At 40.5% G+C, this 25,912-nt stretch overlaps 1 protein-coding gene and 1 long non-coding RNA gene across 4 annotated transcripts in view; one reads left to right on the top strand and one right to left on the bottom strand.

Moving 5' to 3' along the window:
- The window catches only part of CHRDL1 (chordin like 1), a 121,603-nt gene that overhangs the window by 55,718 nt on the left and 39,973 nt on the right, over nt 1–25,912 (bottom strand). For 2 of the 3 annotated variants that reach the window (XM_056538910.1, XM_056538911.1), the window contains exons 2-4: nt 12,717–12,816; nt 1,845–1,957; nt 551–644 (exon numbers count right to left, since the gene is read on the bottom strand). In XM_056538910.1, the coding sequence (XP_056394885.1) occupies nt 551–644; nt 1,845–1,957; nt 12,717–12,792 (283 nt within the window). In that variant the 5' untranslated portion in view covers nt 12,793–12,816. The remainder of the gene's footprint in view (nt 1–550; nt 645–1,844; nt 1,958–12,716; nt 12,817–25,912) is intronic. The other variant, XM_056538912.1, reaches the window with a different exon arrangement.
- The window catches only part of LOC130290815 (uncharacterized), a 34,618-nt gene that overhangs the window by 4,907 nt on the left and 3,799 nt on the right, over nt 1–25,912 (top strand). The window contains exon 2 of the long non-coding RNA XR_008847706.1: nt 11,699–11,801. This is a non-coding gene — a long non-coding RNA (uncharacterized LOC130290815). The remainder of the gene's footprint in view (nt 1–11,698; nt 11,802–25,912) is intronic.

The raw sequence follows: 25,912 nt of genomic DNA, 5'->3' as shown, positions 1-25,912 counted from the left end.
GGCAGCACAGTGTCTGGTACTATTATGTCCTGGAAGCACAGTGTGTGGCATTATTATGTCCTGGCAACATATTGTGTGGCACTATTATAACCAGGAGGCACAGTGTCAGGCACTATTATATCCTGGTGGCATACACATATAGTAGTGTTTTATAATAACACCCCTCGCTCACACCCCCCCCCCCACCAACACACACAAACACGCAAGCACATACTTTTGTCCTAGCCCCCGCCCCCCCCCCCCCCCCCGCCAAAAAAATAATAATATATTTATATATGAAAACTGGAAACGTCACTGGTGACTATACTGTACACTTTGCCCGAGGGGCTGCTATCATTGGGTGCCCTGGATTACTCCACTCATCCTCCTCGTGAACACCACAGTAGCAACACCTGATTGACAGCTTATTTGAAAGAACATTGTTTACAAAAAGTATTTCTGCACAGAATTTAAAACAAAAGTTTAGCACAGAATTCTTAAAACTCTAATGAAAATTTCGGAGTGACAAAATGAATCAAGGAAATACCTATTATTTTGTTAAAACACTTACCTGGACATCGTGGGCAGCACAGTTGTGGAATATAGACTGGATTACTACAGTGAAGACTTGGGCATCTCACTCTATTGCACAATACATTTGCACCCTGTAATGAAAGGGGCAGTCTTTAAGGATTACGTTACAGTACATTTAACTTTCATACCCTTTACACTTCCCCAAAAAAACTTTAACAATATGCTGTGGAAAACTAAGGCACCATTCACACCAGGTTTTGTACGGGCATTGCAGGTATACATCGGCATTTGGTAATATGTCACAAATGTGTACATGCAGTGTGGTCCCAACAGGCCTATTCATTTTAATAAATTGAAGATAGACTAATAGCGACTTTATTTGGTCTATTTCCCGATTGTATACTTTGTCTTTGTGGAACTGAAAAGTGTGGTGTAAGGCTTGACCAAGTGGGTTTTGGCACGAAACGGAGCCATCGTCGCTCCTCTGAGCTCGAAGGAGCCCATGTTGTTTTATTCCCCTGTCCCTGCCTGTAACCTGCACCTATGACTTTCAAATAGAGGATCTTCGCATTACGTTCTTCATTATTCTTCGTACTGCATTTTTGTTACTAAGTATTCTGGATGTCTCTTAGCACCACGCATGCTGCATATTATATGGGAATAACTGATACCTACAATGTCTGTGCCTCCTGCCATCCCACATAACCCTTTTGCGGAGCAACTTTACTTCTTGCATCTATTTGTCAAAAGTGTGGTGTGTTCTACTCAATTTTAAGTCCTCAACAGACGTAGTAAAAGTTTGAGAAATGGACCAAATATAGTCACTATTAGACTATGTTTGCTTTATTAACCTCTTAATGACTGCTGATACACCTTTTTACATTGGCTATTTTAAGGGCACTTATTCTAGCCTGCAATGTTTTTATGGCAGGGCTAGAATAGGGTGGTGCAGCTCTCCCTGGCAGGGATTGTGGGAGCTCGGTTGTCAGCAATGCTAAGAATTAGCTTCAGATCTGCAATTAAAGCCACGAGCAGGGAGTTGAAATACATTGCTTATTTATCTGTAAAATATTAGCATATTCCTTCCAAAATGCAAAGCATCATATCCTGGCAATGCTAGTATGTATTCTTTAATTTACTGAGTATGGGGTGTGATGACCACTGGGAAATCACCAATAAAACATAATAAATGCTATTAATGAATACCATAGCTGTATCATAAAGGAACATGCATGTGTTATATATTAGAAAGTTTACATTGGCAGATTTACAAACTCCAATGTAACAATGGTCACAATTTTTACCCACAGTATATGATCGTAAAATATTACCTCCCGGCACAGACAGTTAACACAATATACAAGTCCGTATGGTTCCAGGTAAGGGTGCCATCTCTCGCCAATTCTGTATTTTCTGTCTTGGAAGACACAGTAGGTCTCAGAATCTACAGGGAAGACAGTGGTAGCTTTCAGTAACATCCTCAAGTTTCAGTGCACATCAGTGGTTAAGAGATGGTTTGGCTAAGTCAAAATTCTCATGGTTGTGACTGGTCTCCACTATTAAAAGCAATGCATAGAATGTTAATGAAATATTCCTGTGGGTTCTCTGGTTTGTGTTTTTTGGCTTTTTTTTTAATAAGAGTATATAATGTTCCTAGTCTCTGGAGTCTGAACAAATCTAAAGGGAACACTGTAGGTATCAGTGACTACTGGGAATACTACATAGCCTGGACCACAGAAGAACAGTCCATTAGGTCCAGAAATTGGAGGTAACCCCAAAGCTGTCAGCACCTCTGACTGTGAAGTCTACTGAGCAGCCAAACACTTTAGCTGAAAGAGAACCTTTCACAGATTGGCAGCTTATCCTTAGTCTAATGCCAAGAAATGAGAGAAAGCAGCTGAGAAACATATACCTTCACATGCTACAGCTAAGACTTAAGGATGATATGTCAGTATGCATACATTAAAGAGAAAAGTTAACTGAAGAATAAATATAAGTAGCCATCACTTTGAAGTCCTTCTCTGGTGACTCACACTATCCCTGACATGTCAAAAGTTAAAGTGTTTTTGTCATTAAAATAAGCATTTAAAATGTTTCAAAAATGGCAAAAGTAAGGATTGTTTGGCGTATTAGAACTGAGACCACTTCCAATTGTTAGATATAGCCGGGTGAAGTTCTCTTAAAGGGGCACTCCGCTCGAGGCTCGTGACATCATGGCCGCATCCCGCACGTGACGTCACGGCCATGCCCCCTCAATGCAAGTCTATGGGAGGAGGCGTGATGGCCGTCATGCTCCCTCCCGTAGACTTGCATTGAGGGGGCATGGCAGTGACGTCACGAGCCTCCACCCAGAATCACCAGCCATCCGTCAGGAAGTGAAGTTCACTCTGTGAACTGGATGTCTGGGGTGCCGCAGCCGAGATTGCGGAGGTCAGACATTGATCAGACATCTTATCCTCTATCCTTTGCAGAGCCCCCATAACGGGGGTACAGCTGGTACCCCAGTATGGGGCCCAGAGCCCTATGTCTGCACCCTGCAGCCTGTAACTCCCATGCTAGGAACCGTGGTGACACAGTCCCTGCAGTGGGGTAACCGGTCCCTTCAACTGAAGGCCCCGTCGCACCCCCTGTGACCAGGCCCGTAGGTGAAGGGGAGGCCACCAGGGGATCCAGGACACTTATTCCGAATCCCCGAACGTCCAAAACTTTCAATAATGAGTGTGCCTTTAAGAAGCACACAGTGTGGAAGGCACACAGCTGCGGCTTCTTGTGCCCGGGCTTCTTGTGCGGCAGCAGCTCCTAATGACACTGTCTGCGCAGGAAGCTGAAACAGAAGAAGTAGGACAGGAGCTGTGGGGGAACGAAGGAGAGGGGAGTGGTGTTTTTTTCCCTTTCTATTCAATGTAAGGGGGCATAATGCCCTATGGGGCAATGTAAGCGGGCATAATGATGTATGGGGCAATGTAAGGGCATAATGATCTATGGGGCAATGTAAGGGGGCATAATGATCTATGGGGCAATGTAAGGGGGTGTAATGATCTATGGGGCAATGTAAGGGCATAATGATCTATGGGGCAATGTAAGGAGGCATAATGCCCTATGGGGCAATGTAACGGGGCATAATGACCCATGGGGCAATGTAAGGGGGCATAATGGTCTATGGGGCAATTTACCCCTTTAAGGACCAACCCCATTTTCACCTTAAGGATCAGGCCAATTTTCGTTTTTTACCCTTTGGGTTTTTCCTCCTCTCCTTCTAAAAATGATACCGCTTTCAATTTTGCGCCTACAGACCCATATAGACAGACCCATTATTTTTTGGGCCACCAATTGTACTTTGTAATGACATCAATCATTTAATAACAAAATCTGCTGCAAAACAAAAAAAATATATTTGTGGGGTGAAATAAAAAAAAATGCAATTTTGTTTCTTTTTGGGGCTTCTGTTTCTACACAGTGCAATTTTCAGTAAAAATTACACCTTATCTTTATTCTGTAGGTCCATACGGTTACAAGGATACCAAATTTATGTAGGTTTTATTTTATTTTAAGACTTAAAAAAAATCCTAACTACATTCACCAAAATTAGTATGTTTAAAATTGGGATCTTCTGACCCCTATAACTTTTTTATTTTCTGCATACGGGGCTATATGAGGGCTAATTTTTTTGCGTTGTGGTCTGTAGTCTGTAGTCTTTATCGGCACCATTTTTGTTTTGATGGGACTTTTTGATTGCTTTTTATTTGTTTTTTTATGGTATATGAAGTGACCAAACCACGCCATCGACCATGCGGTTTAGCTAACCTTATATTTTAATAGTTCGGACATTTACTCACGTGGCAGTACCACATATGATCATTTTTATTTTTTATTACTTTATTTTATTTAAAAAATGGGAAAAGGGGGGTGATTTAAAATTTTAAATGGGAAGGGGTTAATTAACTTTTATTAACTTTTTTTTTTTCACACTTCTTTTTTTTTAGCCCCCATAGGGGGCTATAACATGCAATTTTCTGATTGCGTATACTGATTTATGCTATGCCATAGCATTGATCAGTGTTATATGCTTTGCTGCTCTAGCCTGTTGAGCAGGCTTGGAGCAGCAGATCGCCAAATGGACAACGAAGAGGCAGGTGAGGACCCTTTCCTCTTCCGGTAAACTGATCGGGACATTGCAATTTTGACGCGATAGTCCCAATCAGCTCCGCTGAAGTGCGGGGATAGTTTCATGTCTAAAGGGTTAATGCCAGGCATCGGCCTGATCGGCACTGCCTGGCATTAGCCGTGGGTCCTGGCTGCTCATAGCAATCGGGACCCACTGGGTTTAACCCATTCTCCGCTGGTGAGAACGGTTTAAACCCGATAATCGGGACAAGGGTGTACATGTCCTTAAAGGGGTTATCCAGGAAAAACTTTTCTTTTATATATCAACTGGCTCCAGAAAGTTAAATTTTCATAAGCGGTAAAAGGAAAAAAAAGACCCCCAAAATTTGTAACGCAATTTCTCCTGAGTACAGAAATACCCCATATATGGGTGTAAAGTGATCTGCGGGCGCACAACATGGCTCAGAAGTGAGAGCTCACCATGTACATTTGAGGCCTAAATTGGTGAATTGCACAGGGGTGGCTGATTTTACAGCGATTCTGACATAAACGCAAAACAATAAATACCCACATGTCACCCCATTTTGGAAACTACACCCCATACGGAATGTAACAAGGGGTAAAGTGAGCCTTAACACCTCACAGGTGTTTGACAAATTTTTGTTTAAGTTGGATGTGAAAATGAAAAAAAAAATTTCACTAAAATGCTGGTGTTTCCCTACATTTTTCATTTTCACAAGGGAGAATAGGAAAAAAGCCCCCCAAAATTTGTAGCCCCATTTCTTCTAAGTAAGAACATACCCCATATGTGGATGTAAAGTGCTCTGTGGGTGAACTACAATGCTCAGAGGAGAAGGGGAGACAGTGGGCTTTTGGAAAGAGAATGTATCTGAAATTGAAGGCCATGTGCGTTTACAAAGCTCCCATAGTGCCAGAACAGTCGACCCCCCCAACATGTAACCCTATTTTGAAAACTAACCCCCTCACAGAATTTAATAGCGGGCACAGTGAGAACTTACACCCCCCAGGTGTCTGACAGATTTTTTGGAACAGTGGTCCGTGAAAATGAAAAATAAAATTTTTCATTTGCACAGCCCACTGTTTCAAAGATCTGTCAAACGCCAGTGGGGTGTAAATACTCATTGCACCCGTTATTAAATTCTTTGAGGGGTGTAGTTTCCACAATGGGTTCACATGTGGATGGTTCCACTGTTCTGGCACCATGGGGGGCTTTGTAAATGCTCATGGCCCCCGACTTCCATTCCAAACAAATTCTCTCTTCAAAAGCTCAATGGCGCTCCTTCTCTTCTGAGCATTGTAGTTCATTCGCAGAGCACTTTACATCCACATATGGGGTATTTCCATACACAGAAGAAATGGGGTTAAAAATTTTGAGAGGCTTTTTCTCCTATTACCCCTTGTGAAAATGAAAAATTTGGGGTAACACCAGCATTTTAGTGAAAAAAATCGAATTTTTCATTTTCACGTCCATCTTTAGTGGAAATTTGTCAAACACCTGTGAGGTGTTAAGGCTCACTGTACCCCTTGTTATATATTCAAAGAAAGATGATGGCACTCACGGTCTAGCAGTTTCTTTTACTTTATTCTCAGTCGGGTCATAGTACAGGTTGGCCAACGGGCCGTTTCTCGCTCACAACAGCGCTTTCTCAAGAGAAAGCGCTGTTGTGAGCATGCACATAAGTATTCAGACCCTTTGCTATGACATTCAAAATGTATCTCTAAGGGCCCTCTAATTTCTCTTAATCATCTATGAGACATATCTACATCTTGACTGGAGTCCCGTGTGGTAAATTCAGTTGATTGAACATAACTTGGAAAGACACAGCCCTGTCTATGTAAAGTCTCACAGCAGAGACCGAACCATGAGGCGAAAAGAACTGCCTGTAGAGCTCAGAGAAAGGATTGTATGGAGGCAAACATCCGTAGAAGGTAAACAAAACGATTCAGCTACACTGAAAGTTCCTAAAAGTACAGTGGCCTCCACAATATAAAAAAAAATATTAGAACAACCAGAGCTTCCTGGTGATGGCTGCTTCACCAAACTAAGTAATCAGGGGAGAAGGGTCTTGGCAAGAGAGGTCAACAAGATCCCCAAGATCACTCTGCCTGAGCTCCAAAGATCCTGTATGCATATGGGAGAAACTTCCAGAAGGTTAACCCTCAGAAGCCTTTGATTAGTACAAGATACATGAATGCCTGCCTGGAGTTTGCAAGAAAGCACCTAAAGGACTAATAGACTGTGGGAAACAGTGGGAGCCTCTGGTGGGAGCCTCTGGTCTGATAATATTGAGATTTAATCTTTTGGTCTTAGTTTTAAAGTCTAGAGAAAACCAGGCATTGCTTATCACTCATCACCCAATACCATCTAATTTTTCAGTGGCTGGGATAGGGAGACTGGTTAGGACTGAAGGAAAGCTGAATGAAACAAAGTATTGTTAAAGAAAAACTGATCCAGACTGCTCTGGACCTAGGCTAACGGTTCACCTTCCAACAAGACAATGTGGGAGATTTATCAAAACATATGAAGAGAAGGGTGGTGCAATTGCCCATAGTAACCAATCAGATAGCTTATTTTCTTTTTCAATAGGCATCTAAGAATGAAAGAAGCAATCTGATTGGTTGCTATGGGTAACGTTACCACTCTTCCTCTGTACAGGTTGTGAAAAACTTCCCCCAATGACCCTAAGCACAGGTTTATGCCATTGACCGTGAGAATTCTTATATTTTCATTTATTGGACATTTATGCATGCGGTGATACCAAATATGTTGGTTTATTTGTATTTACTTATTTTTTTGAAAAATGGGGAGTAAGGGGAGTGATTTAAGCTTTTATTAGGGGAGTTTTTTTTTTTTTTTACAATTATTGCCTTTGTTGTTTCAATTTTTTTTGTCCCATAGGGAAGTTTTTCCACATACTGTGTCTCCAATTGCTTCAAAACTACAAATCCCAGCATGCCCTTTAGCTGTCTGTGTCTGCTGAGGGTTGTAGTTACGCAATAGCTGGCAGCAAATTTTTTCTATGAAAAAGTGTGCCTCCAGCTTTTGCATGAATACAACTCCCAGCATACACAGGTAGGGGGGGTGGGGGACAGTTCGACGGGGGGGGGGGGGGGGGGGGGGTTCGCCAAAATGGAGCTTCGCTTGTGTAGGCAGAAATCCTTGCACCGGCCCTGACCCTGGATTTGCAGAGAAGAATGGCAGAAAATCTCCAAAGGTGTACAAACCTTGTGGTATCATCCCCAAGAAGACTGGAGGCTGTAATATCTGCCAAAGGGGCTTCAACTAAGTACTGATTAAAAAGTCTGAATACTTATGCCAATGCAATATTTTAGTTTTAAAATAAGAAAGAAAATACCTCTTTTTGAGGTATTGAGGAAGCGGAAATGTTCACACTGCAGAATTTCAGTGGTGGAATTGTTCTGTTGTTGAGATTGAACATGAAGCATTTGCACACACGCGAGCTGCAGTCGATCGACTGCAGCTCGCTTGTTTGTGAGCGCTTCATGTTTTCCCAGAGGGAGGCTATCTAGGATGGTCAGGAACAGAATGTCCCGGAAGGGGATGGAAAAAAGTTCTAAAGACGCCAAACCAATAATGGAATCCTAGAGACTTTGAATATATGTTTCCTATTCAAATATACTTTGTATGAAGTGAAAAGCATTGGATAAATATGGACATATATAACACAATCCCTGTTGAAGTGTCATTTTTATTGTGTGAATTGGTCTATATGGCTGGGGTGAACGGAAGCTCCATTTAGACACAAGGGAGCCACCCATAGGTGTTACCTTTTTTTTCGCCGTATAAGACACATTTTTTCTTCACCAAAACTGGGTGGGAAAAGTTGGTGCGTCTTATAAAGCGAATACACACCTATGGCGGCGGTCCCTGCGGCCATCAACGGCCGGGAACCACGGCTAATACAGGACATCCCCGATTGCGGTGATTCCCTGCATTAACCCATCAAAGCTGACCACTGCGTCTGAAGCAAAAATAACACTAAGCCGGCTGTTCAGTCGGGCTGTTCGGGACCGCCGCGGTGAAATCGCGGCATCCCGAACAGCTTACAGGACACTGGGAGGGACCTTACCTGCCTCCTCAGTGTCTGCTCCGTGCCGGGATCCCCTGCATGGCCAGCGCTCTCCTTCGTCGCCATCACGTCGTCGCGCACGTCGTCCCGTCATCCAATAGGAGCGGCGTGCGTATCGGTGTGCGTAGCGGCGTGCGTAGCGACGTCATGGCGGCGACGGAGAGCGAGGATACCGGGCAGCTGAGATGTTCCAGAGCGACAGGGACACCCTGGGGACGCGGTGACAGCGATGGAGGGCGACATCCAGGGCAGCGGTGACGAGCGGTGACGGGTCCGGAGCGGCGGGGACACGTGAGTACTACCTCCTATACCAGTGGTCTTCAACCTGCGGACCTCCAGATGTTGCAAAACTACAACTCCCAGCATGCCCGGACAGCAAACGGCTGTCCGGGCATGCTGGGAGTTGTAGTTTTGCAAAATCTGAAGGTCTACAGGTTGAAGATCACTGTCCTATACTTTACATTGTATTTGGTTCAAAATCTTAATTTTCTAGATTTTTATCCTATAAAATTAGGTGCGTCTTATATGCCGGAGCGTCTCATATGACGAAAAATACGGTATTATACCAGCTGTCTGATTACCAGTGATTATCAGTGTGAACATACCCTAATTCAGAATGCCAACTTAGACTACAATTTACCAGATTCATCACAGTTACCAATTCTGTTTGGTAACTCTAGTGCATCTATAGCTTGTCTAGTCTAAGAGTCCTATTATTGCTATATACAAGTTGATCCATGCTTGTTGAAAGGACCAAATGTTTGGGGTCAAATAAGTTAAGGAAAACCCCATGAGGGTAGAAGGTCCCTTTCAGGTGATGGTCCTGGAAAGACATATTGAGCAATAATTGGAAATATTAAGACATTTTTATACCCCCATGGACATCATTGATAATTTACAAGACCAATAATAATAATATTCTGTTCAACTCACATAAGATCATTATTTGTGCACAATTTAGACAGTTTTGCATCATTATTCAAATAAATGAATAAAATAAAGTGATAAATAAGCAAACAATAATTTTTTAATAGTCTTCTAACCTAGGTTATTATTATTAGTATACAATATGAATATTTTGTGATATAATTCTAATCATTATTAAGTTTCCTCCAAACTATTTGAACTTTCCCAATACTGTAAAACACATAAGCAAATACATACTGTATATCTACATAGCTATGTCCTGACGGTTCACCTTCCAGCTATCTTCATGTGTAAGCTGACTCAGTCCCCAGGAAGGAAAATCACATGAGATCTGATTCATGGACAAGATTGCTTGGATGAAGAGGAAGCATAACCCTTCCAGATCCTTTTGTAATCCTACTGTTAATGATGTTGACCTTTGCAAGTGCCATGTTTTGGTACTTGGAGCTGTAAATGAATCCCTCTTCCCTTAATAAATTAGGCAGGTGCTTCATGAGCCAGATTTACCCTTTACACAATCCAGAAGCTTTATATTCCTGTACTTATAATTAGCCATGCGCTCACGGAAATATTGATGTAATGCTGGAAACAAGAATTTTGATAGGGTTAAATCTAGAATCACTTTCATGTGTGCTATTATTGCTGCTGTAACATCAATTGTATTATTATTATAATTATTAATAATATTATTATTAATACTAATTTATTATTTTATTATTATTAATACTAATAATAATCATTATAATTACCGTATGTACTTTTTTTATTATATAAAACAGAAAGACTTAAATTAGTAATTTACCTATATAGGCACCTGTTTGTTAGGCATTACACATTTACATTTGAATTATTTTGCTTCCAGGTACTCCAAAAAACGAGCCATTCTTCTTTTTTAGCAAAAAGCAAATGGAACAATTTCTTATTTTTTTTTTTTTTTTTTTTTTTTTTTTTGGGGGGGGGGGGGGGGTCATATAATTTTTTGGCTTATTTTATTAACTTTATTTGGGAGCTTATCTTCTGGGTCGATATGGTTAGATTGATACCACATTTTTATATCAAATTTGCTTTTAAGTTTCATTAATTTGGAACAATAGATACTTTTTATTAAATAAATAAATAAAATAAAAAATTCACTGTGTGGGGGCTTGTTTTTTTCGTGGGAATGTTTTATATTGTTTTCACGTGACTTTTTGCTTTTTCATTTTTTTGGAAGTAAATTGGCAAAAATACAGCAATCTTGGCATTATTTATAATTATTTATCAAAACCATGCATGTGTTCAAAGTTCTTTTAAACATAAATGTATACTTTAATGTTTATAGATTGCTTTTTCAGGGAATATGGCACTTTGGTTAATAGAAAAAGGCCTTTTGAAAGTGAAGAACACCCTACCACCTCTTTAGAAAAAAACTTTTAAAGGAAAACTTGCCCCCGCCCCCACCCCTGCACTTATCAGCGGTACTGACTGGTAGTGTGGGGTACGCTGGTCAGTTTGATGCTTACCGTGCACGGATCCGCCGCGGTATGTGCTAATTAGGTGCTAACTTGCACCGGCTGGGTTAACTGGAACTCTGACGTCAGCTCATCAATATTCCTCCCCTCCCTCCCCCTCTCCCTCTTCTCCCCGCTCTGTAATGAAGAGAGAGGTGAGGAATACTGATGAGATGGGCGGCGCTGCGGCCAAAAACGCTGACGTCAGAGTGCCAGTTAGCCCGGCCGGTGCAATTTAGCACCTAATTGGCATATATACCGAAAATAGAAGATTACGGCGAGGCAGAACAGTAAGCATTAAACTGATCAGCGTCCCCCGCACTACCAGCCAGTACTGCTGGTTAGTGCGTGGGAAGCAAGCTGCCAGTTTTCATTTAAGATACCACAGTGTTCTGAACTGCAGCCTTATGTAAAACAAAATAGAAATAATAATCTGAAATTTCACCTACAATTTTGGAAAAATGTATTATAATTGAAGAATAATGTGACTAGTTGCTATATTTTTCAGCCAACTTTTCATACCTTGCTCCATTTGTCTCTTATTTACTGCAGTGTCAACATTTCATGAGATTTAATAGAAGAAAAGTCAAGTTACTAAGACTATTTAAGGAGATATCCTTTTATAGGCATACAAGTATTTGATGGGAGATGCTTGGTAGGTAAAAAACTATAGATTGGTGCTAGCAACTGAATCAAACAAAACATCTGCTCTAATGCATGACTGACCCCTTATAAACTGTCTCTTCTGATCCAGTGCCAAAACAAAATATAATGGATCAGTTATAGAATTAAAGAAAATGTCTAGCTAAGTTTGAAGTCATATATGGAGTCAAGAAGTTTAGAGAATCTCGCGTATACAGACAGGATCGGGAACTGCTTGCGATTAGTGTTCACAGGCAGTAGATTGAGTGATGCTGAGGTCAACAAAGAAAAGTCAAACAATTGAAGAAGGAATACGTATCCACAAGCTTTTGCAGGAGGTAAAGCACAGGACTACCCTCAAGTAGGCCTTATGGGAGATGTCACTAAAAACAATCCCAGTATTTTTAAAACCTCAGTTGCCAAAAATCCCTGAGCGTATACTCTGTCTATGTTCTTTCATATTTAATACTGATGTTTAACAAGAACTCTTTTCTTAAAGAATACTGAGAAATGTAATTTTATTACGATAAATGTAGCTATGACTTTATTCCATCTAAGACTACTTTCACACTACCATTGTGTCCCTCCCTGAAAACGGCTGTTGGGCTCTTTTTATTTTTTGCTTTTTAACTTCCATTATCGGGACAGGACACAAGAGGCAAAAACGGGTCCCGATGTATCCCATTGACTATAATGGGGTCCTTCAGACGCCATTGTTTTATTAGCAGGAGTAGTGGGAGAAAAAGACGTGACATGCACTTATTTTTCTCCCGCTATTCTCCCCTCCTGTCCTGACATCCGCTGCCTGCCGGGTCACAACGGCAGTTTGAAAGGGACCTTAAATGTATAAAGGGTGTAGCCATTCCCTCAAGAACTCCTTAAAATCTTCAGCTGCATGTTCTATAAAGACAAATTAGATATTACTTACTCTTAACATGTTCTAATTTGCAGCCATCCATGAGAAGCAGGAATAAAAGGCAAGAAAAAGTATATTTCTCTTCCATCTTTATATGCTTAGACAGTTCAGGCTGCAGAAAACACAGGGAATAAAAAAAAACATTTTTAAGAGAAGATTTTAAATGTATGAATAAAATATTAGATTGGGCTAGGTTCACATTAGCTCTGTTTGGGAGCTCTGTTACACACAGGGTTAATGGGGCTGGGTCAGAGGTTGTGACACCAACAGATCCCAACAGGTCCCACTCACTTTGTATGGGGTTTGATTGCTGTTTTGTTAGATTATTTTATGTGATTTTTACGTGATTTTAGTGGAGAAAAAAGCTTAAAATATTTTCCTTGCTCCCGTTGTCTGCCGCCAGCTCAGTGCGCCTGCGTAGTGCTCGAGGCAGGTAGCGAGCTCACTGCCTGTAGTGGAAGCAGAAGCAGCGCGTCTCCGTCACCATGAGAAGAAACAAGAGGAGTACGGGCACTGTATTTCATATAACATAAAGGTGCACATTATATGTATAGGCTCAGTGGAGTCACGCCGGCCCGCACATCATGGACATCGGGGGGGTGCCAATCACACAGTGGTCCAGCGCTCACTTACAGGGGATAGGCGTGGCAGAGGTGGGGCATTGCGATCCCCAGCCACGCCTATCCGACTGTTGCTGACCGCACGACAGCTGCATTACACGTATGATCATCTATACTATCATGTTATTAGTCTGGGGGGTATAATTTCCATGACAGTTGCCCTTTAAAGGGGTATTCCAGGAAAAAACTTTTTTATATATATCAACTGGCTCCAGAAAGTTAAACAGATTTGTAAATTACTTCTATTAAAAAATCTTAATCCTTTCAGTACTTATGAGCTTCTGAAGTTAAGGTTGTTCTTTTCTGTCTAAATCCTCTCCGATGACACCTGTCTCGGGAAACGCCCAGATTAGAAGAGGTTTGCTATGGGGATTTGCTTCTAAACTGGGCGTTTCCCAAGACAGGTGTCATCAGAGAGGATTTAGACAGAAAAGAACAACCTTAACTTCAGAAGCTCATGAGTACTGAAAGGATTAAGATGTTTTAATAGAAGTAATTTACAAATCTGTTTAACTTTCTGGAGCCAGTGGGTATATAAAAAAAAGTTTTTTCCTGGAATACCCCTTTAACAGCTAGGTGGATTCTGGAAGCATTGCTCCCTTAGTAACTTTGCCAAAAAGAGAAATTGAACCTTGAACCTCACAGATGCCTTTTGGCCCAGAGGGGAAGGATAAGGTTTGTTGGGGGTCTCTCTCCTTTCGGAGAAGGGCTTGTAATAGACTGCATCCTTTGTGCACTTTTTTTTTAGAGTAAAACTTTTGCACTTTTGCTTACACTTTGGGTAAATTGAGAGCACGTTCCTCGCTCTATCAGTCAAAGGAGCTCTAAAATTTAGCACTGAAAGCTGATGTGAACACAGCCTATGAATGATTTATTGATTATATTATTCTGCACTTTCCCTTCGATACATGAATTGTGGAGAGTCATCAAATTGTGAGGAGTTGGCAACTTTTCTACATGTAATGTGGAATTACTTGAAGATAAAAGTGCTTTGGGCAGTGGTGTTTGAGGAATTGCAGGATAAATGTAGACCTCTGGAAAGTTGGCTATTTTGGGGGATGGTGTGGACTTTGGGAAGCTACCAACCCTGATGTGAACATAGCCTAATGTACAGTTAAAGGGGTACTCCGGCGGAAAACAAATGTTTTCAAATCAACTGGTGCCAGAAAGTAAACAGATTTGTAAATTACTTATATTTAAAAAGTATACTACAGAGAAAGTTGTAAATTTCTTTTCTATCTTACCACAGTGCTCTCTGCTGATACCTCTGTTCGTTTCAGGAACTGTCCAGAGCAGGAGAGGTTTTTATGGGGATCTGCTCCTACTCTGGACAGTTCCTTACACAGGCAGAGGTGTCAGCAGAGAGCACTGTGGTCAGTCTGAAAAGAATTAAACAACTTAATCTGTAGTATATAGCAGCTGATAAGTACTGGAAGGATTAAGATTTTTAAATAGAAGTAATTAAAAAATCTGTTTAACTTTCTGGCCCCAGTTGATTTGAAAACATTTGTTTTCCACCGGAGTATCCGTTTAAAATCAAAGCATTTACTTTGTAGTTCAACCAAATGGAGCAACTGGATTTCCAGAAATCCTTTCCTTTCATGCTTTCAGAATCATTTTAAGACTTAGGTTAAAAAGGACCTTTGGTTAGTCCCAAAAAATTTACTTTTTATATAATTTTCTAGCCTTAGGTGCCCTGATCCCAATAGTGTTTTTACTTTCTTACTACTCCCCTTTACCCTCACCCGCTCCCCAGCTTGCTCCTGACACATAGGGGTTTTACTATTTGGTTGACTTTCTTAACTTTTTAATAATGAATAGTCAGATGAATGAAAGTTTTTTGCAAAAAAAGGTTGTGAATACTTAGCTAAGGTGGTGTAACAAGGAGCCAAATAATAACTCACCCAAACATGATAACATCCTTTTAGCCTCCTAATAATACCCCCTTAGCTTATTATTTATTTGCAATAATGTTCCTGCCCATTTGACTATTCTGTGAAAAATACAGATAGTAAAATTAAGGGACAGTAACAGTTAGAACTCGGGCACCTGATGCTGTAAAATGCTATAAAAACTCTGTTTCTTTGTATAGACCTCAGGTCATCTGTAGGTAGCCTATACACACTAGAATAATTGGAATGCATTTTCAAATGACAAAATTATTTGTTCTGTCAAGCTTGTCATCCTCTATCCATTGAGAAAAACATATATGTTCAATTGAGTTTATGGGAAAGTTAGGGGTGATACTGTTTGGCCAACAAATATATATGACGAGGTATACAATGTTCATTAACAATATTGAAGGTTCCTATAATCATAAGAACAAAAATCATCCAAACCCATTGATTTAGGTGGGACCGGTAAATAAGTTAAGTGTATGGTGGTGTCCCCCCCCCCCCCCAACAACATACAGTCATGGCTGTAAATGTTGGCACCCCTGAAATCTTTCAAGAAAATGAAGTATTTCTCACAGAAAAGGATTGCAGTAACACATGTTTTGCTATACACATGTTTATTCCCTTTGTGTGTATTGAAACTGAACCAAAAAAGGTAGGAAAAAAAGCAAATTGGACATAATGTCACACCAAACTCCAAAAAAGGTCTAGACAAAATGATTGGCACCCTTTCAAAATTTTGGAAAAATAAGATTGTTTCAAGAATGTGTTGCTCCTTTAAACTCACCTGGGGCAAGTAACAGGTGTGGGCAATATAAAACTCACACCTGAAAGCAGATAAAAAGGAGATAAGTTCACTTAGTATTTGCATTGTGTGTCTGTGTGTGCCACACTAAGCATGGATAACAGAAAGGGGAGAAGAGAACTTTCTGAGCACTTGAGTACCAAAATTGTGGAAAAATATCAACAATCTCAAGGTTACAAGTCCATCTCCAGAGATCTAGATTTGGCTTTGTCCACAGTGTGCAACATTATCAAGAAGATTGCAACCCATGGCACTGTAGCTAATCTCCCTGGGTGTGGATGGAAGAGAAAAATTGATGAAAGATGTCAGCGCAGGATAGTCTGGATGGTGGATAAGCAGCCCCAAACAAGTTCCAATGATATTCAAGCGGTCCTGCAGGCTTAAGGAGCATCATTGTCAGCGTGAACTATCCATCGACATTTTATTGAAATTAAAAGCTATTTGCAGGAGACCCAGGAGGACCCCACTGCTGACACAGAGACATAAAAAAGCAAGACTACATTTTTCCAAAATGAACTTGAGTAAGCCAAAATCCTTCTCGGAAAACGTATTAGGGACAGATGAGATCAAGATAGATCTTTTTGGTAAAGCATATAATTCTACTGTTTACCGAAATGAGGCCTACAAAGAAAAGATGACAGTACCTACAGTGAAATATGGAGGAGGTTTAATTGTGTTTTGGGGTTGTTTTGCTGCCTCTGGCACTGGGTGCCTTGAATGTGTGCAAGGCATCATTAAATCTGAGGATTACTAACAGATTTTGGGTCGCACTTTACAGCCCAGTGTCAGTAAGCTGGGTTTGCGTCTGAGATCTTGGGTCTTCCAGCAGTACAATGACCCCAAACATACGTCAAAAAGCACCCAGAAATGGATGGCAGCAAAGCGCTGGAGAGTTCTAAAGTGGCCAGCAATGAGTCCAGATCTAAATCCCATTGAACACCTCTGGAGAGATCTTAAAATTGCTGTTGGGAAAAGGCGCCTTCCAATAAGAGAGACCTGGAGCAGTTTGCAAAGGAAGAGTGGTCCAACATTCCGGCTGAGAGGTGTAAGAAGCTTATTGATGGTTATAGGAAGCAACTGATTTCAGTTATTTTTTCCAAAGGGTGTGCAGCCAAATATTAAGTTAAGGGTGCAAATAATTTATGTTCAGCCCATTTTTGGAGTTTGGTGTGACATTATGTCCAATTTGCTTTTATTCCTCCCTTTTTTTTTTTTGTTTAGTTACAATACACACAAAGGGAATAAACGTGTATAGCAAAACATGTGGTACTGCAATCCTTAATTTTCTTGAAAAATTTCAGGGGTGCCAACATTTACGGCCATGACTGTATATCACCTATCTGCGGGATAGGTGATAATGAGTGTCTGGTCAGTGAGGGTCCGACCAATGGGTAGCTCATGTGTCTCCCTTTTGAATAGACTTGGTACTTGGTCAGGCCCAAAGAGTTGAATTGAGCGGCAGTGTCCATGTCTGACTGCCTGTTCTTCTGTGTTTTACCTTACAAGTTGATTCAATTGTTATATTATATTAAAGAATTGCTAATAAAGAAGTTTTCCACAACGATGCATTTAAGTAGGTCTATAATGTAGTTTTAGGTGAAAAAAAACATTAATTATAATAATTTCAATTTCTTAATCATCTAGAGAAGGCAGACACTTAGTTCACATTCATAAATTATTAACATAATTTACATTTACTTGCGATAAGCACACAACGTTGGCTGCAGATTGGTGGCTGAGCTTTTATTCATTAGTATATTCATGCAAATACATTCTACAGGGTTTACTGATCAAAAGGAAAACATCCACCTACGAATATAGATTGGCATAGAAAAAATGTATGTGTGCCCATTATATGCATGTATGATGGTACCTATACATGCATATGATGGATACATAATGGAACATACACACATTTTTTCTGTGCCAATCTATATTCATGCACAATGTTGTCCAATTGAAACTGATGTCTGGAATGGCATGGATAGCCAATATGCTTATTCAACAGAAATAATGTTGCTAGTCGCCCACAGTACCTTTTCAACAATCATGTTTGCACACATATTGTACGACTGTACCTGTGTAGACGAAGGCGTGAGCTGCCCCAGGGAGCGGAGTCTAAGGAGCCACTGGTTTTCACCAGAGCCTGCTTCAAAGCGGCATGGACTTGCTGCGGCAGGCGGCTCCCAGGTCGCTATCCCTGGCACGACTCATCCACAAAGGCAGCCGAGGTGATGTGTGGCACAGAAGGGAGAGACGTTCTCAGAGTTGGGGACAAGCAGGTAGGTCTAGGCAGGCGGCGAGGTACAGTGGCCAGAAAACGTAGCAAGAGAACTGGTACACGAAATAGCAGATACTAACAGAAACGCTTTCTCTCAGGCAATAAGGCACAAAGATCGGGCAGGGAACAGGAGGAAGTGCAGGCTTAAAAAGGTTCAGCGCCAGACAAGCACCAATCAATGGTGCACTGGCCCTTTAAATTTCCAAGGACAGGCGCGCGCGCACCCTAAGAGGCTGGTATGCATGCACCGGCTACCAGGGAGGATGGAGGAAGCAGGAAGACGGTGGGGCAGGTGAGAACCGGCAGACCGAGCGCTGTCACATTGCATCATGCGAAGCGCAGTGCAGTCCGTCTGGGGAGCCGGGCAAGGTGTGCGTCCACAGCCAGCCGGTTTGGCCGTGGCTCTACTCATAACACATATGTAGAGTAGCAGACTATATGTGCACCAAGATATTGAAGAGGACCTGTGGTCTCTTTTTTAAGCAGTGAGCTTCCAGCATCTATAGACAGACAATGGGGAACAACGTTATACAGAGTGCGGCGTGTGTGCACTATACTAGGATGGGGGGTGAGCATACTTAATGGCCAGGACATGCATTCCGCTCCAACCAGTGCTCATGTGCATCCTAGCCAGAACCCATACATGCCCCACCTATTAAAGTGTACCTGTCGTCAACAATTTTTTTTTTATATAAGGTAGATAATACCATTATATGTATATTTGCAATATACATTGGTTAAAAAATTTGTATATTTTGGGGTAAAAAAGTGCTATCCCTGCAGCTATTGCCTGTGTGTCTCTATGATGAGTCCAAACACAGGAAATGAGGGCTCTGTGCAGGCTGCTGGCTTGTCAATCATTGTGTTGTGTGAGCTGGGAGAATGTCACAGAGCCTCAGTGCACAGAGCCCTGTTTGTCCTCAGTGCAAAGAGCCCTGCTCGTCCACCCTCACTTCCTGTATTTGGACTCCTCATAGAGACACACAGGCAATAGCTGCAAGGACAAAAATATACATATTTTTTAACCAATGTATATTACAAATATACATATAATGGTATTATCTACATTATATAAAAAGTTTTTTGTTGATGACAGGTACACTTTAAATATATACACCCTCACCCTAGCACAGCACATACAGTCATGGCCATAAATGTTGGCATCCCTGACAAGAAAATGAAGTATTTCTCACAGAAAAGGATTGCATAACACATGTTTTGCTATACACATGTTTATTCCCTTTCTGTGTATTGGAACTAAACCAAAAAAGGGAGAAAAATTGGACATAATGTCACACCAAACTCCAAAAATGGTCTTTGCAAAATTATTGGCACGCTTAACTTAATATTTGGTTGCACACCCTTTGGAAAAAAATAACTGAAATCAATCGCTTCCTATAACCATCAATAAGCTTCTTACATCTCTCAGCCGGAATGTTGGACCACTCTTCCTTTGCAAACTGCTCAAGTTCTCTCTTATTGGAAGGCGCCTTTTCCAAACAGCAATTGTAAGATCTCTCCAGAGGTGTTCAATGGGATTTAGATCTGGACTCATTGCTGGCCACTTCAGAACTCTCGAGCGCTTTGTTGCCATCCATTTTTGTGTGCTTTTTGTCACTGTCACTTTTATTCTGATTCCGAGAATGTTTTTTTCGTGACATATTCTACTTTAACATAGTGGTAAATTTTCATCCTTACTTGCATCCTTTCTTGGTGAAAAATGCCAAAATTTCATGAAAATTTTGCATTTTTCTAATTATGAAACTCTATGCTTGTAAGAAAAATGGATATTCCAAATAAATTATATATTGATTCACATATACAATATGTCTACTTTATGTTGGCATCATAAAGTTGACATGTTTTTACTTTTGGAAGACATTAGAGGGCTTCAAAGTTCAGCAGCAATTTTTTAAATTTTTCACGAAAATATCAAAATCTGAATTTTCAGGGTCCAGTTTAGTTTGAAGTGGATTTGAGGGGCTTTCATGTTAGAAATATGAAAGCCCCTCAAATCCACTTCAAACTAAACACCCCTCATAATATTCAAAATGACATTCCGAAAGTTTGTTAACTTTAGGTGTTTCACAGGAATAGCAGCAATGTGAAGGAGAAAATTCAAAATCTTCATTTTTTACACTGGCATGTTCTTGTAGAGCCATTTTTTGAATTTTTACAAGAGGTAAAAGGAGATAAATCCCCCCAATTTCTCTTGAGTAAGGAAATACCTCATTTGTGTATGTCAAGTGCTCTGTGGGTGCACTAGAGGGCTCAGAAGGGAAGGAGCTACAATGGGATTTTGGAGAGTGAATTTTGCTGAAATGGTTATTGAGGGGCATGTTGCATTTAGGAAGCCCCTATGGTGCCAGAACAGCAAAAAATAAACCACATGGCATACTATTTTGGAAACTACACCCCCTAAGGAACATAACAAGGGGTACAGTGAGCCTTAACACCCCACAGGTGTTTGACAAGTTTTTTGTTAAAGTCGGATGTGTATCACCTCTAATATCCCCACTTGCACCACTGGATGGTCTCCCCTTGTACCTGGGTCCTGCTAGGATGCATGGGAAGATTTTGAAGCCTTTTCATTCTTTCACTCTTAGAGATTTGTACATAGGTGGGACAGATGACCCGTCGTCATTACTCCCCACGACAATAAGCGCAAAACTTAACCTTCTATCTCATTTGCATTTAAGACAAACAGTTAGGAGTTTCAAAATGCTACTCCCCTCTCTACCCCCTCTTTTTTGGCTCGATAAATATTATATGCTCCCACAATTCCCAGGTGGTATTATCTCCTGCTTGTATGACGAGCTGTTCATTGACTCCTCGCCTGTGACACCTAGCTAACTGCTTGCATGGAGTACGGAACTGAACGCTAATTTTACATCAGCAGAGGTCAAGCAAATACTAGCACATTCTCATGGGTTTTCTAGATGTGTCAGAATCCAAGAAAACTCCTGCAAGCTTTTCACTAGGTGGTACCGCACCCCCGAATGGTTATTTCACCTCAACCTTACGAATAATGACCTTTGCTGGCGATGCGGTGCTGAAGTGGGTTCGTTGTCTCATATTTTGCTGTATTGCCCCAAAATTAAGCTTTTTGGGAGGAAGTTTCAAGAACCATTGCTCTGATTACTAAAGTGAAAATCCCATTCTCCTGCTCTGGGCCCCTAATCCGGTATTTACCCCCAAAAAATCAAACTTACCTACCTTGCTTCTGACTGCCGCCAAACTATTAAGACCCTCAAACTGGGGTCAATCGACTCCTCCCACATTACATTCTTGGGTTGCGAAAGTAGATTATATCTGTAGGATGGAGGAGTTGATGAGTTGGGAGATGAAGAGACATGCTTTTTTCCTAAAAAGTTGGGCGCCTTGGCGACTGTACCACTTCTCGCTTCAGCACCCCATCTCCTCTAATCTGGGAAGCAATTAACCTCCTTACTACCTAGACCCCCTAGTGGAATTACTTGACAGTAGCCTTGTACAGTGGTCCCTCAAGTTACCATATTAATTGGTTCCAGGATGACCATTGTATGTTGAAACCATTGTATGTTGAGACCAGAACTCTATGGAAATCTGGTAATTGGTTCTGAAGCCCCAAAATGTCATCCAACATAGGAAAAAGTGAGCATTAAAGAAAACTAAGTAGATAAGTAATTTAGATAAAGCAAATCCTTACATATAAAAGTAAGAAAGATCTGCTGGGAGCTGTAATCACTGTCTATGTAGAGGACAGGAGCTTCTTCAGGGTCCTGTACAGTACACAGTGTCCCAAAAATTTTAAAATTAAGTTGCCCCCACCTGGAGAAGCTATCCCTGGCACAGGTAAAGAGTAGTACAAAACATGTAGTACCTCCCTGTACTGTAGGGGGCGCTACCAGACAGCCAGTCAGTGCATGCACTTTAGGAATACAGGGGTTTTACCAGTGAATGCCCATTCTGATTGGTTGGTTCTTCCAGTCATTGATAGGTATCACAGATCTGGACTGTCTGTAGCATTGTATGTTAAGTCTGGTTTCAAGTTACAATGGTCCAGAACAGACTATTGTATGTTGAAACTATTGTATGTTGAGGCCATTGTAAGTTGAGGGATCACTGTATTTCCTTGTACTCTTTTATTCGGCAATTGACCTTGGAACTCCAAGGTACCCTATACCATACTTTTCTCTACTGCAATTCATTGCATATGTATCTTTCTGCACATTACTAAATATTACTCACTTCCTCAACAATGCCTGGACTGTATATAGTTGGGTTTAACCCAATTTCCCCACTTCTCTTTTCTCTTTCTCACTACCCCACCCTTCTCACCCCTATTTACTCTACCAAATATGTCCATTTGAGATTGTTAGAACTAGATATATCTATGCTTACATGGCAACCTGTTTAGAGTACTTTCTGTGCTTTTCAGTTTGTGTTCACTACATGGCCTGCGAGCCACTGAGTAATTAGGGTATTGTACTAGTCTAATTGTACCATGTTGTATGCTCCTATGTCTTGTTACCATGTTTTTGTTTCTATGTTTTGTAAAAACTGAAAACTCAATAAAAAGTGATATTTGGAAAAAAAAAAAAAAAGTTGGATGTGTAAATGAAAAATAATTTTTTCATTAAAATGCTGGTTTCAAATTTCACATTTTTACAAAGGGTAATAGGTGAAAATGCCCACAAAATTTGTAACCCCATCTCTTCTGAGTATGAAAATACCCCATGTTAGGATGTAAAATGCTCTGCGGGCGAACTACAATGCTCAGAAGAGAAGGAGTTACATTTGGCTTTTGGAAAGCAAATTTTGCTGAAATGGTTTTTGGGGGGCATGTCGCATTTAGGAAGCCTCTATGGTGCCAGAACAGCAAAAAAAAAAAAAAAACACATGGCACGCTATTTTGGAAACTACACCCCTCGTAGAACATAACAAGGGGTACAGTGAGCCTTAACAGCCTTGAAAAAAAAAATTACGACAAATTTGCATGGAAAATTCGCATTAAATTTGCATTAAAAAAAAACTAAAAAAATTAATATTCGTCATTACGAATATATAGCACTATATTCTAAATATTCGGGAAATTGCGAAGTGCCGATATTCACGATAAAAATTTGCATTACGAATATTCGTGCTCAACACTACCAAAAATCTGTCAGACATCTGTGGGGCGTAAATGCTCACTGTACCCCTTATTACATTACGTGAGGGGTGTAGTTTCCAAAATGGGTTTAATTTACTCATATACCAACTAATAGGTGGTCCAAAAAAATTTTTTTTTCCCACTCCACTTAAAATATATATACTTTATTTTTTAATTAATTAACTCACACACCAGTTGATTTAAAATAAAAAACAGGTATAGCCTATAAGTTTTCATTGAGTAACATGTCTGTTCGATGTGACTGTGAGTCTGCAGTTCGCTAGGATATGCTTGGCTACCCTGCTTAACAAAAACTAAATGTTCAGGTCCCCCTCGACAGTTTTGCCAAGTCCATGGCTATATCAAGAGGTCCAGGACCCGGCAGGGAACAAGGGGAAGTGCTGACACTTTATAGAGTCAGCGCCCGACAATAACCAATTACTGGTGCGCTGGCCCTTTAAGTTTCAGAGAGCTGGCGATATTCGCGAATAAAATTCGAATTGCGAATATTCGCGAGCAACACTACTCACTAGATACGTCCGACAGTCCTAGTTCAGCTGGCCGGATAAATTTCACCCTTTCTCGGGCATCCCGGAGGTTGATCTTCCTTCCTCTCACGAAGGGGTAGACAGGTGAGTTGCCGGACACTTCTGACGTTTCGGAGGACACGCCCCCTTTCTCAAGTGACCCTATCATGCACCCACCACCGTTTACATAGTAAATGACATCTCGCGAAAATTATAAATGATCTTCTACAATATCAAAAGACTTCTTATGTAGAAATTACTTTATAGGAATACTGAAAAGTTACAAATTTCATTGAGCCCAGAAATCCTTAATTAACAACCATCCCAAGACACCTAATTTATATTTGCTCCCGAAAGTGCATAAGGACATGGAGAGACCCCCGGGACGCCCTATTGTCTCGGGGGTCGACTCCATCCTTCACCCTTTGGCAGTATATGTAGATAGTTTCTTACAAAAAATTGTGAGAAAACTGAAGAACTCTTTAAGTGACACTAATGATTTTTTAAATCATATTGAAAATATAGAAATAACTGATGAAACACTATTATGTACATTAAACATTAACATTAAAAGCCTTTATACAAACATCCCTACCCACGCAGGTCTAATTGCAGTAAGAGAGGATGTGATTAAAGACCCTACATTGTGTAATTCTAAGATAGGGTTTATAATGGATCTGCTGGAGATGGTGCTTCTTAAAAATTATTTTAGATTTGGAGAGGATTTTTATTTACAGGTACAGGGACTTCAATGAAGTCCCCTGTCGCACCTAGTGTCACTAACATTTTTATGTCTAAATTTGAAGAATTATTTGTGCATTCATTTTCGTTAAAGGGTACCTCTCATCAAATAAACGTTTGATATATTTTAGATTAATGAATGTTGAATAACTTTCCAATAGCATGTTAATGAAAAATATGCTTCTTTCTATTGTATTTTTCCCGATCAGTCCTGTCAGCAAGCATTTCTGACTCATGCTGGAGTCTTAAACACTCAGAGCTGCCAGCCTGCTTTGTTCACAGCCAAACAGGCTGTGAACAAAGCAGGCTGGCAGCTCTGAGTGTTCTCCTTTGTGAACAAAGCAGACTGGCAGCTCGTAGTGTTTAGGACTCCAGCATGAGTCTGAAATGCTTGCTGCCAGGACTGGTAGGGAGACCCCTAGTGGTCATTTCTTCAAAGTGGAAAATTAAATAGAAAGAAGCATATTTTTTAATAACATGCAATTGTAAAGTTATTCTGCATACATTAATCTATAATATATCAAAAGTTTTTTTGATGAGAGGTACCCTTTAAGCATTTATGTAAAAAAATGGATTCGTTATGTGGATGATGTTTTCTTACTATGGTCAGGTTCTTTGGAACAGCTGAATGAATATGTTTTGTTACTTAAATCGTACCTGTCATAGTACAAAAAAAAAGAAAAAAAAGTGATTTGTTACTCAGGACCCAATCCTGATCATGTGCATATAATTTTTATGTGTCTCTGTCTCGGACCTATATATCCAGAAATATAAGCATTTATCTGCTGGTGAGTTACTTTTTCATTGTGCAGGCTGGAGGGGGCGTATCAGTCTGTCAGCCAGTCAGTCAGCCAATCAGTACTCTCTACTCTGTAACCCTTTCCTCTATGGTTTTATGCTGTGTCAGAGGAAGATACTTGGAGCTTGTCTACAGTAATCAGAAGACATTATGGTGAATTCATAACAAGATAAAATGTATAAATATAAGAATAGATCTTTATAAAATTAGTGCAAGGATTTTTTAGATAAAAGTACAGCATTTTTATGAATACATGTTCTATCTGTTTTATCTTCTCCTAGTAAAGCTGGATGCTAATCAGCATAGCTGTCACTATGTGTGTCATTCATCTTTCACAGACTCCTGAATATCTGATCAACTTCTTTGTCATTCAGGAGTCCGAGAAAGCTTTGACTATTTCAGCATG

The sequence above is a fragment of the Hyla sarda genome, chromosome 9 (assembly GCF_029499605.1).
Source record: "Hyla sarda isolate aHylSar1 chromosome 9, aHylSar1.hap1, whole genome shotgun sequence".
Lineage (NCBI taxonomy): Eukaryota > Metazoa > Chordata > Amphibia > Anura > Hylidae > Hyla > Hyla sarda.
The sequence above is the reverse complement of the archived record's forward strand: the minus strand, read 5'-3'. Positions and strand labels throughout refer to the sequence as shown.